The sequence below is a fragment of the Ranitomeya variabilis genome, chromosome 4 (assembly GCF_051348905.1).
Source record: "Ranitomeya variabilis isolate aRanVar5 chromosome 4, aRanVar5.hap1, whole genome shotgun sequence".
Classification (NCBI taxonomy): Eukaryota; Metazoa; Chordata; class Amphibia; order Anura; family Dendrobatidae; genus Ranitomeya; species Ranitomeya variabilis.
The window spans coordinates 16,250,628-16,264,640 of NC_135235.1; the positions used below are offsets into that span (position 1 = coordinate 16,250,628).

Genomic DNA, 14,013 nt, shown 5'->3' on the forward strand with positions numbered 1-14,013 from the left:
TAGTGAGTGCAGCTCTGGAGTATAATACCTGGTCAGTATGTAATATAATAAGTGACTTACAGCTGAGTTGTTGATTTCTTGTATCACACGTTTTGCACTTTTCTGTCTCTGGATGTAAACAATACATGCTTCTATTCACTGACAGCAAGCAGACACTAATAGTGAATACATAAATTATATGTTGAAGCTTCAGCTGCGCTCGGTGTCGGCCCTCACCTCCGGTAACGTAGATATATTGTTGTTCTCCAGGTTCAGCTCGTCTAGTTCGCAGCATTTCGCTAATGAGCGCGGGATGGCCGATAGCCGGTTGTATCGCAGTCCGAGGCGGTTCAGGCTGGAGAGATTTCCTACAGGTCAGAAGAAACGAGAAACATCATTGTGATGGAAATAAACTTCTTACAGAAGAACATGGCCAAAAGTCTGATCTAACCGGGCGTCGCTCAATGGTCCGCAGAGAGGGAAGTGTGTCTGACCCAGGGCAGAAAGGCCTGGAGAATATGGGGTTAATGTCTGCACTGAGCTGAGGTATAGAGGCCTGGAGAATACGGGGTTAATGTCTGAGCTAAGCCGGGGTGTATAGAGAGGCCTGGAGAATACGGGGTTAATGTCTGAGCTAAGCCGGGGTACAGAGGCCTGGAGAATACGGGGTTAATGTCTGCGCTGAGCCGAGGTATAGAGGCCTGGAGAACATGGGGTTAATGTCTGAGCCAAGCCGGGATGTATAGAGAGGCCTGGAGAACATGGGGTTAATGTCTGCGCTGAGGCGGGGTGTGAGCGCTGCTCCGGGGGGGTGGGGGGGGGGGGGTGTGAGCGCTGCTCTCAGGTCCCACAGACGAGACACTTAAACCTTATTAAATATGTAACACCCAGGAGAGACCCTGATGATGATGATGATGCGCTGAGAGGGTCCGTCTGCCCCGACACGACGGAGACAAGGCGGCACAAGATGCCAGTAATCCGGGTAATCGTCGCCCCTTGTCCTGGGGCGGAGGGGGGGCAGGGTTACATGGAAGGTAGGTAGGGAAGGTTTAGGTTTATGAAGATAAATCTAAATCTCTCTCTAAACTTTGTTTTACCGCTCTGCAGATCTCTGCTTGCTGGAAGTGAATGACACCGCTGCTCCTGCGCACATAACGATGTGCAGTCTGTGACAATGTATCAGGAGAGCGCACAGGTGATTGCCGGATACAATTGTATCGCAGATTTCTACGGTATTATCGGCCTCTAAAGAGTGCGCTCATATACTGACAGCAAGCAGAGATCCTGAAAATGGAGGAGAACTGAATGATAATGTCTATTAATAAGTTACACTTGTTATATTAAACGAAAAACCCAGTGAGAACAGGGCCGGGGGGCCGAGCTGCTGCTTAGCTATGGGGGACGCAAGGTCTAGAATCAGAGTGGCCACTGGGGGGAGCACCGACACTTCTGAGTATTATCATTAAAGGGGTCGTCCGGGAGTGAGAATAGAGAATGAAGTTCAGCCTGCAGGGGTCCGACACTATACACGGTGCTGCAAGCCGAGTCTGAACGGGCCCTAACCTGTGTACACTTCTCACAGCTGAGGGTTTGCTACACTGTATCACAACAGGCTGTCAACTGAGCCAGACACAAACCTCAACTGTTCTGCACCCCTGCTACACTGCAACAAACCCTCAGCAGGACATGATCAGGAAGGGATTAAAGTTTCTGAAAAAAATAAATAAAAACATTTGTGTTTTTTATGTTCAGTGACAGCAATCGGAGTTCCAGGAGAGGCATCCACAGCACAGGTGTAGGCGCTTTCCTCATACAACGGCCGAGCTGTATTGTCAGACTGGCCCTTTAAGGCAACACACCGTTCAGGTTTTCGGCCCAGTTTTGCAGCCGCTCGCTTTACCGCAGGGTTTGTCATTTACCGTCATGCAGGGTTGTGACACGGCCGAGTGGGGAAACCACAGCCATGTTGTCACTCCCTCCGCACCCACTTGTGGGTCACCAAGGAGGAAGCGAGGACCGTTCCCGGCTCAAAAGGCAGCGGCCTAAATATCAGGCAGGGCAGACAACTGGGGAAAGTGCAGAATGTGAAAGATGGGCAGAACGGCCACATGGCAGCCCGGTAACGGCAGCCGGACCCCTATCCACACTCAAATTTTAGGACACAGGTTAAAAACTGCACGGAACTACTGTGAGCGAATTAAAGCTTAAAAAAAAGCCGTATAAGACACTTGCAGATCACCGGACCCCAAAGAGGAGGGCAGGGAAGGAATCAAAGACCCCAAAATCATAGTGGCTGAGCCACGCAGGTCGGGGGCTTCACTCATCAATGGCGCCTCCGGTGGTGAGGCCTCGATGCATGATGTCAGAAATAACAGTGAAGAATAACCAATAGGAGGCCATGCCGGAGTGGGGGTCTATGAAGCCATGGGAGGTCCGGCAGAGAGGGGCAGCGACATGGACAGGTGATGGACGAGGGCACGAGGATTTTGTTTACCCCCTCCTGGTTCAGATGAATCCAGCATATATTTGGCCGCACTTCTGTAAAACAAATTCCCAAGTAGGGGTAAGGGTACTGTCACACTCTGCAACTTTCCAACGATCACGACCAGCGATACGACCTGGCCGTGATCGTTGGTAAGTCGTTGTGTGGTCGCTGGGGAGCTGTCACACAGACCACTCTCCAGCGCCCAACGATGCCGAAGGCCCAGGGTAACCAGGGTAAACATCAGGTTACTAAGCGCAGGGCCGTGCTTAGTAACCCGATGTTTACCCTGGTTACCATCGTAAAAGTAAAAAAACAAACAGTACATACTCACATTCCGGTGTCCGTCAGGTCCCTTGCCGTCTGCTTCCCGCTCTGACTGAGTGCCGGCCGTAAACTGAAAGCAGAGCGCAGCGGTGACGTCACCGCTGTGCTCTGCTCTTACATTCCGGCCGGCAGACAGTCAGAGCGGGAAGCAGACGGCAAGGGACCTGACGGACACTGGAATGTGAGTATGTACGGTTTTTGTTTTTTTTACTTTTACGATGGTAACCAGGGTAAACATCGGATTACTAAGCGCGGACCTGCGCTTAGTAACCTGATGTTTACCCTGGTTACAAGCGAACGCATCGTTGGATCGGTGTCACACACACCGATCCAACGATGACAGCGGGAGATCCAGCGACGAAAGAAAGTTCCAAACGATCTGCTACGACGTACGATTCTCAGCAGGGTCCCTGATCGCTGCTGCGTGTCAGACACTGCGATATCGTATGGATATCGCTGCAACGTCATGGATCGTACCGTCGTAGCGACAAAAGTGCCACTGTGAGACGGTACCCTAAGGCTCTGTTCACACAATGAGGTTTTGATGTTGCAGATTTTCTGAGTAAATTAGGTAGGTTACTTGGATTTTGTCCTCATAATACACAGCATACAAAAAACTCACCAAAAACTCATTGAACATTGAAAATAAAAGCAAAAGAAAGTAAAAAAAGATGAAATTTTTATTTTTTATTTTTTAAATAAAACTGGAAAACCTCAGTAATCGGCCGTAATAACATCTCCGGGCATGGACGGTTCATCAGAATAACTGCACCATCACAGGAGCAGTGATCCCAGCAGCGAATACACTGCATCACACAGCGCCCCCCAGAGGACTCCTCACCTATTGTCTCCGGCAGGTCCAGGAGCTCGTTGTGCTGAAGGTCCAGGTTGGTGATCTGGGTGCAGTTCCCAATCTCTTTTGGGAGATGTTCCAGCTGATTGTGGGCAACGTCCAGCGTGATGAGATTACACAACTCCCCTGCGGAGACAGAAAGGAAAACACTGAGGACACAGTGCAGGAGGAAGGGGGGAGAGGGCAGCCGACAAGGGAGGGGGAGAGGGCAGGCGACAAGGGAGGGGGAAAGGGCAGCCGACAAGGGAGGGGGGGAGGGCAGCCGACAAGGGAGGGGGGGAGGGCAGCCGACAAGGGAGGGGGGGAGGGCAGCCGACAAGGGAGGGGGGGAGGGCAGCCGACAAGGGAGGGGGGGAGGGCAGCCGACAAGGGAGGGGGGGAGGGCAGCCGACAACGGAGGGGGAGAGGGCAGGCGACAACTGAGGGGGAGAGGGCAGGCGACAACGGAGGGGGAGAGGGCAGGCGACAACGGAGGGGGAGAGGGCAGGCGACAACGGAGGGGGAGAGGGCAGGCGACAACGGAGGGGGAGAGGGCAGGCGACAACGGAGGGGGAGAGGGCAGGCGACAACGGAGGGGGAGAGGGCAGGCGACAACGGAGGGGGGGGAGAGGGCAGGCGACAAGGGAGGGGGGGGGGGGGGGGGGGGGGAGGACAGCCGACAAGGGAGGGGGGGAGGACAGCCGACAAGGGAGGGGGGGAGGGCAGCCGACAACAGAGGGGGGGGGGGGGGCAGCCGATAACAGAGGGGGGGGGGAGGGCAGCCGACAACAGAGGGGGGGGGGGGGGGAGGGCAGCCGACAACAGAGGGGGGGGGGGGGAGGGCAGCCGACAACAGAGGGGGGGGGGGGCAGCCGACAACAGAGGGGGGAGGGCAGCCGACAACAGAGGGGGGAGGGCAGCCGACAACAGAGGGGGGAGGGCAGCCGACAACAGAGGGGGGAGGGCAGCCGACAACAGAGGGGGGAGGGCAGCCGACAACAGAGGGGGGAGGGCAGCCGACAACAGAGGGGGGAGGGCAGCCGACAACAGAGGGGGGAGGGCAGCCGACAACAGAGGGGGGAGGGCAGCCGACAACAGAGGGGGGAGGGCAGCCGACAACAGAGGGGGGAGGGCAGCCGACAACAGAGGGGGGAGGGCAGCCGACAACAGAGGGGGGAGGGCAGCCGACAAGAGGGGGGAGGGCAGCCGACAAGAGGGGGGAGGGCAGCCGACAAGAGGGGGGAGGGCAGCCGACAAGAGGGGGGAGGGCAGCCGACAAGAGGGGGGAGGGCAGCCGACAAGAGGGGGGAGGGGAGACGACAAGAGGGGGGAGGGGAGACGACAAGAGGGGGGAGGGGAGACGACAAGAGGGGGGGAGGGGAGGATGAGACGGAGGATTACCAGAAGCTGAAGTCATGGGCCTCAGGAATGATAACATTCCTGCTCAGTTGCTGCTTGCGACATTTTCATTAGTGTTGTTTAGATGGGAATTACAGCGCTAATCCCAGATAAAAGCAGATGAGCAGATTATACACAGGATTCAATCTAATCTAATCACTTGGTAAATACCAGAACCCAGCGGCCAAAATCACAGGATGCACAAGAATGATGGACAGGAGGAATTGCACTGTGCAAAACACTAAGGGGCGGAACCACAGAAATCAATATAAAAATCATCTATATATTCAGAGGACATACTAACAGAATAGTGAGTGCAGCTCTGGGGTATAATACAGGATGTGACTCAGGATCAGTAATGTAATGTATGTACACAGTGACTGCACCAGCAGAATAGTGAGTGCAGCTCTGGGGTATAATACAGGAGGTAACTCAGGATCAGTAATGTAATGTATGTACACAGTGACTGCACCAGCAGAATAGTGAGTGCAGCTCTGGAGTATAATACAGGATGTAACTCAGGATCAGTAATGTACAGTCATGGCCGAAAGTATTCACACCCCTGCAATTCTGTCAGATAATACTCAGTTTCTTCCTGAAAATGATTGCAATCACAAATTCTTTGGTATTATCTTTATTTAATTTGTCTTAAATGAAAAAACACAAAAGAAAATGAAGCAAAAAGCAAAAACATTGATCATTTCACACAAAACTCCAAAAAATGGGCCAGACAAAAGTATTGGCACCCTCAGTCTAATACTTGGTTGCACAACCTTTAGCCAAAATAACTGTGACCAACCGCTTCCGGTAACCATCAATGAGTTTCTTACAATGCTCTGCTGGAATTTTAGACCATTCTTCTTTGGCAAACTGCTCCAGGTCCCTGATATTTGAAGGGTGCCTTCTCCAAACTGCCATTTTTAGATCTCTCCACAGGTGTTCTATGGGATTCAGGTCTGGACTCATTGCTGGCCACCTTAGAAGTCTCCAGTGCTTTCTCTCAAACCATTTTCTACTGCTTTTTGAAGTGTGTTTTGGGCTATTGTCCTGCTGGAAGACCCATTACCACTGATGGAGACCCAGCTTTCTCACACTGGGCCCTACATTATGCTGCAAAATTTGTTGGTAGTCTTCAGACTTCATAATGCCATGCACACGGTCAAGCAGTCCAGTGCCAGAGGCAGCAAAGCAACCCCAAAACATCAGGGAACCTCCGCCATGTTTGACTGTAGGGACCGTGTTCTTTTCTTTCTCCTGTAAACTATATGTTGATGCCTTTGGTCAGATGAGACAAAAGTAGAGCTTTTTGGGCAGAGAACATTCTTCCAAAACATTTTAGGCTTTTTCAGCTAAGTTTTGGCAAACTCCAGCCTGGCTTTTTTATGTCTCGGGGTAAGAAGTGGGGTCTTCCTGGGTCTCCTACCATACAGTCCCTTTTCATTCAGACACCGACGGATAGTACGGGTTGACACTGTTGTACTCTCGGACTGCAGGGCAGCTTGAACTTGTTTGGATGTTAGTCGAGGTTCTTTATCCAACATCCGCACAATCTTGCCTTGAAATCACTTGTCAATTTTTCTTTTCCGTCCACATCTTGGGAGATTAACCACAGTGCCATGGGCTTTACACTTCTTGGTGACACTGCGCACGGTAGACACAGGAACATTCAGGTCTTTGGAGATGGACTTGTAGCCTGGAGATTGCTCATGCTTCCTCACAATTTGGTTTCTCAAGTCCTCAGACAGTTCTTTGGTCTTCTTTCTTTTCTCCATGCTCAATGTGGTACACACAAGGACACAGGACCGAGGTTGAGTCAACTTTAATCCTTGTCAACTGGCTGCAAGTGTGATTTAGTTATTGCCAACACCTGTTAGGTGCCACAGGTAAGTTACAGGTGCTGTTAATTACACTAATTAGAGAAGCATCACATGATATTTCGAACAGTGCCAATACTTTTGTCCACCCCCTTTTTTATGTTTGGTGTGGAATTATATCCAATTTGGCTTTGGGACAATTCTTTTTGTGTTTTTTTCATTTAAGACAAATTAAATGAAGACAATAATAACAAAGAATATGTGATTGCAATCATTTTCAGGAAGAAACTGAGTAATGTCTGACAGAATTGCAGGGGTGTGAATACTTTTGGCCATAACTGTATGTACACAGTGACTGCACCAGCAGAATAGTGAGTGCAGCTCTGGGGTATAATACAGGAGGTAACTCAGGATCAGTAATGTAATGTATGTACACAGTGACGGCACCAGCAGAATAGCGAGTGCAGCTCTGCAGTACAGCATGTTACTTCTGAACTTAACCCTTCAGAAAAGTCTGTAACCTCTGCGCAATTATGTAATATTCACAATGCACCAGATCTTGGAATCACACTGGCTGAACGCTGCAGTGTCTGAGCTTGTAACCCAGAAAATATTCCAGTAAATCGTCTTCTAGAAGGGCTAGGCTCAGTCAGAAGTTTTGGCAATAGCTACCGCAAAGATAAAAATTGAGAAGTGTACTACCCACCCAGCGGCGCCTGGCACGCACCCTGCTGTCCTGCCGCCAGACCAGTATAGAAATATAAGCATAGTTCTGGCTGTCAGGGCATGCTGGTACTTTAGCAGTAGTTGGAGAACCCCAGATAGGAGATGGCTAATCTAGCAAGTGCCCAATACCCCAGAATCACTGAAGACCCCATTTACAGGTCAGTGACAGAGGGGGCTGCAGGTGAGACCGGGCGGTGGAGAGGAGCACGTACAGCGATGGATGGAGTCTCTGTCCTGATGACCCAGGGAGGTCAGAGGAGATCTGAGGTGGTGGGACAGCGCGGGGAGTGTGGGACTTTCTACGCAGCACATCTGGGTCAGCCAGCTGCGAATTATCAGGAGGGCAGCGCAGCTCCCACCCATGAAATCTATGTGGGACGGCAGAAGCACGTCCCATGCACTGTGCCTTGGTTTGGGGGGCTCTCTGGGGTGGAGGGCATAGATCTGCCAGGACTAACGATGTGGGATGTCCAGAGTGTCTCACTACACAGAGGGTCTTATTCCTATCTACTTGGTTGGTTAGCTGAGTTTTCGTCACTCTGTGTCATCTCAAATCGGTCTAAATTAAACCCGCCAATAGAAAGATTATTATTGTGGGATCCACTAATCTAGACGGGGCGACCATCGTAGATGTCCAGTCTGGGGGTGGGAGACCCTCGTTGCCGCTCGGCCCAGTCTCTGGAAGGTGAGGGCAGCGAGTTCTGGAAGCATGATGAACCGATCTCGGGATCCTGACGCTGGGAATCTGATGTCAACGGAAAATAATTTTTACCCTGCACTGAAGCGGAGAGTCTTGGCGGGAGGTCAGCGCTCGGCAGCGGCGAGATGACAGTGTTAACCCTCCGCTGCCGGCAGCGATCATCACTACCGTAGACAAGGCTCCTACTGGAAAGACTTTGTATCAGATAACGGAAACAAACATCTGTTTACAGATTGCTACATTGAGTGGATACAATGTATTCAGGGGACACAGAAAACTCCGCCCTTAAAGGGAAACATGGCTGCTTTCTTCTAGAAACCGCACGTGTCTATGGACTGTGACAAAGTAAATGCCACTGCGCTGCAGTTCCACACACGACCTGTGCACAAGTGGGGTGCCGTCTATAGAAAAAAGCATTTCATTTTTGCACTTTCATTTTCTCCCAGAGAAAATCTTTTTTTTTTTTTATTTATTTTTTTTTCATCCACATTCGTGTGAGGACTTGTTTAGTTGAAGTTTTGAAGGACACCGTTCACTTTACCGTCTAATGTCCTGAAAAACGAGAAAGAAATTCCAGAGTTCTGAAACAAAATGCGATTCTTCCACAGTGTTTGGTTTACACGATCCTCCACATCACGGCGATAACGGAAAAAAAAAAAACGGAAAAGGAATTTTTTTATATTGTTGTGGTGACAAATTCTTAAAATCTTTGAAAAAAAAAAATAAAGGTGTTTGTGTTGTCATTTTCAGAGACCCTAAAGGACTTTGTATTTCTGTGGATGGAGCCATGTGAGGGATGAGGCTTTCAGCCGCGATTTTACTGACACCATCTTGGGGTACACACAACGTACTAATCACTCTTGAAGCATTTTTTCAGCCACAGCAGTGGGGGGCCGGGAAATGACAGAGTTTCGATTTTCCTTTCTTTTTGGTGCTTACTGAACGGATTAAATAGATTTTATATTTTGACACATCGGATTTCTAAGGATGCAGAGAACTAATGTGTTATTTATTACATCATTTACTTTAATCTCCATTTTTGAAGTAGGAAAGGGACGGGCATTAAACTTTTTTTCTTTTGGGGCGGGGGGAGGGGAGTGAATACATTTTTTACTCTTTACTTTATAGTTATGTCCCCTTAGGGGCCTGGAATCCACTCACGGCCGCGAAACGAACGCTCCTCAGTTTTAAAGGGGAAGCACCTTTCTTCAATACAGAATGCGCCCAGTGAAGAATGCAGCAACTTCAGGGAAGCTTCCTCCTGTACGCCGAGCAGCTTCCTGGTTTACAATGAGGCAGTAAATGGCTGCAATCGGCCCCTTCACTTTTAACCCATTACGTCAGGCCGCAGACTGTTTCCCAAGATCAGAGGGAGATTACATCCAGTCCATCTATTCACTATCCAACCCCTGAATGTCAGAGATCCGCACTGCTGTGTGCCACATCTCCCTGTGACGCCTGTGTCAGTCTTCACTGCTATTCTATCATTAGATTTAATGACCAGGAAGATCAGGACAGAAAGGACAGAGTGACCTAAAGGGGCAGAAACAATAATGCAGGAAATACAAAGAGGGCCGGTGATGAGCGGGGGTCCGATCATTCCAAACCCCACCCATCTGCAGAACATAAGAGGTACGGGGATTGTTATGGTTGTGGAGAATACAGCAATCCCACACCATACAAACAGACTTGAAGCCCCTGCTTGTAATGACCATGGAGGACCAAAGGGTTAAGAAACTGAAAACTCCAAAGTAAAGCACATACTGAGCTGTACTCCAGAGCTGCACTCACTATTCTGCTGGTGCAGTCACTGTGTACATACATTACATTACTGATCCTGAGTTACATCCTGTATTATACTCCAGAGCTGCACTCACTATTCTGCTGGTGCAGTCACTGTGTACATACATTACATTACTGATCCTGAGTTACACCCTGTATTATACCCCAGAGCTGCACTCACTATTCTGCTGGTGCAGTCACTGTGTACATACATTACATTACTGATCCTGAGTTACATCCTGTATTATACTCCAGAGCTGCACTCACTATTCAGCTGGTGCAGTCACTGTGTACATACATTACATTACTGATCCTGAGTTACATCCTGTATTATACTCCAGAGCTGCACTCACTATTCTACTGGTGCAGTCACTGTGTACATACATTACATTACTGATCCTGAGTTACATCCTGTATTATACCCCAGAGCTGCACTCACTATTCTGCTGGTGCAGTCATTGTGTACATACATTACTGATCCTGAGTTACATCCTGTATTATACCCCAGAGCTGCACTCACTATTCTGCTGGTGCAGTCACTGTGTACATACATTACATTACTGATCCTGAGTTACATCCTGTATTATACCCCAGAGCTGCACTCACTATTCTACTGGTGCAGTCACTGTGTACATACATTACATTACTGATCCTGAGTTACATCCTGTATTATACTCCAGAGCTGCACTCACTATTCTGCTGGTGCAGTCACTGTGTACATACATTACTGATCCTGCGTTACATCCTGTATTATACTCCAGAGCTGCACTCACTATTCTGCTGGTGCAGTCACTGTGTACATACATTACTGATCCTGAGTTACATCCTGTATTATACCCCAGAGCTGCACTCACTATTCTGCGGCTGCAGTCACTGTGCACATACATTACATTACTGATCCTGAGTTACATCCTGTATTATGGTCCAGAGCTGCACTCACTATTCTGCTGGTGCAGTCACTGTGTACATACATTACATTACTGATCCTGAGTTACATCCTGTATTATACCCCAGAGCTGCACTCACTATTCTGCTGGTGCAGTCACTGTGTACATACATTACATTACTGATCCTGAGTTACATCCTGTATTATACTCCAGAGCTGCACTCACTGTTCTGCTGGTGCAGTCACTGTGTACATACATTACATTACTGATCCTGAGATACATCCTGTATTATACCCCAGAGCTGCACTCACTATTCTGCTGGTGCAGTCACTGTGTACATACATTACATTACTGATCCTGAGTTACATCCTGTATTATACTCCAGAGCTGCGCTCATTATTCTGATGGTGCAGTCACTGTGTACATACATTACGTTACTGATCCTGAGTTACATCCTGTATTATACTCCAGAGCTGCGCTCACTATTCTGCTGGTGCAGTCACTGTGTACATACATTACGTTACTGATCCTGAGTTACATCCTGTATTATACTCCAGAGCTGCACTCACTATTCTGCTGGTGCAGTCACTGTGTACATACATTACATTACTGATCCTGAGTTACATCCTGTATTATACCCCAGAGCTGCACTCATTCTGCTGCTGCAGTCACTGTGAACATACATTACATTACTGATCCTGAGTTACAGCCTGTATTGTACCCCAAAGCTGCACTCACCATTCTGCTGGTGCAGTCACTGTGTACATACATTACATTACTGATCCTGAGTTACATCCTGTATTATACTGCAGAGCTGCACTCACTATTCTGCTGGTGCAGACACTTTGTACATACATTACATTACTGATCCTGAGTTACATTCTGTATTATACCCCAGAGCTGCACTCACTATTCTGCGGCTGCAGTCACTGTGTACATACATTACATTACTGATCCTGAGTTACATCCTGTATTATACTCCAGAGCTGCACTCACTATTCTGCTGGTGCAGTCACTGTGTACATACATTACATTACTGATCCTGAGTTACCTCCTGTATTATACCCCAGAGCTGCACTCACTATTCTGCTGGTGCAGTAACTGTGTACATACATTACATTACTGATCCTGAGTTACATCCTGTATTATAGTCCAGAGCTGCACTCACTATTCTGCTGGTGCAGTCACTGTGTACATACATTACATTACTGATCCTGAGTTACCTCCTGTATTATACCCCAGAGCTGCACTCACTATTCTGCTGGTGCAGTAACTGTGTACATACATTACATTACTGATCCTGAGTTACCTCCTGTATTATACCCCAGAGCTGCACTCACTATTCTGCTGGTGCAGTAACTGTGTACATACATTACATTACTGATCCTGAGTTACCTCCTGTATTATACTCCAGAGCTGCACTCACTATTCTGCTGGTGCAGTCACTGTGTACATACATTACATTACTGATCCTGAGTTACATCCTGTATTATACTCCAGAGCTGCACTCACTATTCTGCTGGTGCAGTCACTGTGTACATACATTACATTACTGATCTTGAGTTACATCCTGTATTATACCCCAGAGCTGCACTCACTATTCTGCTGGTGCAGTCACTGTGTACATACATTACATTACTGATCCTGACTTACATCCTGTGCAAAAACGCAGCAAAAATCACGGGTATCAGGTCTTGCTGTGTTTTTGGTGCAGAAAACTCAGTAACAGGCACTAAACTGAGTCAGTATGAAAAAGGCAGCTTCTTTAATGCCAAGAGAGCAAGTTTTGCCTGCAGAAAACGAAGCAAAAACGCAATATGTGAACATAGCCTCTGCCAATGTGTCAGGTAAACTATTCCTGACCAATTCACGTCCCCCTCCGTTTTTACTTTTGCAATATTTTTTCATGAATATTTTTGTTCAGCAGTCACTATAATTGTCAGATATAAACATCTTTTTCCAATAAATAACTTGATAAAATTGCCTTTTTTTCCCCAGAAATGTTTTATGGTGTCACATACATCCCGGATTGGTGGCCGAACACCTTACATTGTTCATGCTTGTATGGTGGAAGCAAAGCTGAACTTGGGAATCCTGAGAAACGCAGCAAATAAGTCAGAAAAATTTGATTTTTGGCTGCAGCTTGTTTACTGCCAAGGGATCAGGTTTTGGCTGCAAAAAAAAAAATAAAAAAGCAACGTGTGATCATAGCCTGAGGGTCCCATGCTGTCTAAGTGTTGATGCAGTTTTCTTTCAGACCCCATAAATGAGCCGCCTGTTCATTCTCTCTGGTGGGAGACCAATGTACAGGACCCCCACAATCCCGGAAATATAGGGATGGTGGACGGAGCATCCTTATTCTTTGCCATCTTCTGCCCTATAGGCGTAGATTCATTAGAGGACCACGTCCATGCCTCGCCGCTTCAATACAACCTTCTGCTGTCAGTGAATAGCATCTAATAGCTGTAGACCCCCTTTTGACCCAATATTTCTCACAGCTGGGGGTTTTGTACAATTGGACATAATGTAGACAATCCTCTGTGCGCCAGATACATCACAACACAAATCTCTCTGCTGGGCTGATAGCTTGTTACAATGTAACAGTGCAGGAAAAGATCTAGGTCCAGGCTGTATAGATTGTAGCAGATCCTCAGCTGTGGCAATGTATTGGGATCTGCCCTACGGAAATAAACTGTGACTGATATGACAGCAAGCGGAGATTTTGAAAAGGGTGATGAGCTATAAGAAAGCTGCCGATGCTTTCATCATATTCTGATGTTACGGAGCGGTATCCACCCCAAACCAGCGAGCGCCCGTATGCCCAGCACATGGGAAGTGGCAGAGAGGGGTCCAACCCAAACCAGCGAGCGCCCGTATGCCCGGCACATGGGGAGTGGCAGAGAGGGGTCCAACCCAAACCAGCGAGCGCCCATATGCCCCACACATGGGGAGTGGCAGAGAGGGATCCAACCCAAACCAGCGAGCGCCCGTATGCCCTGCACATGGGGAGTGGCAGAGAGGGGTCCAACCCAAACCAGCGAGCGCCCGTATGCCCGGCACATGGGGAGTGGCAGAGAGGGGTCCAA

General features: G+C 48.5%; 1 protein-coding gene across 2 annotated transcripts in view; it reads right to left on the reverse strand.

Annotated features, from left to right (window-relative positions):
- Nucleotides 1-14,013, reverse strand: part of SHOC2 (SHOC2 leucine rich repeat scaffold protein) — a 51,355-nt gene that overhangs the window by 13,603 nt on the left and 23,739 nt on the right. For both annotated transcript variants that reach the window (XM_077258041.1, XM_077258042.1), the window contains exons 3-4: nt 3,630-3,767; nt 217-347 (exon numbers count right to left, since the gene is read on the reverse strand). In XM_077258041.1, coding sequence (XP_077114156.1) covers nt 217-347; nt 3,630-3,767 — 269 coding nt within the window. The remainder of the gene's footprint in view (nt 1-216; nt 348-3,629; nt 3,768-14,013) is intronic.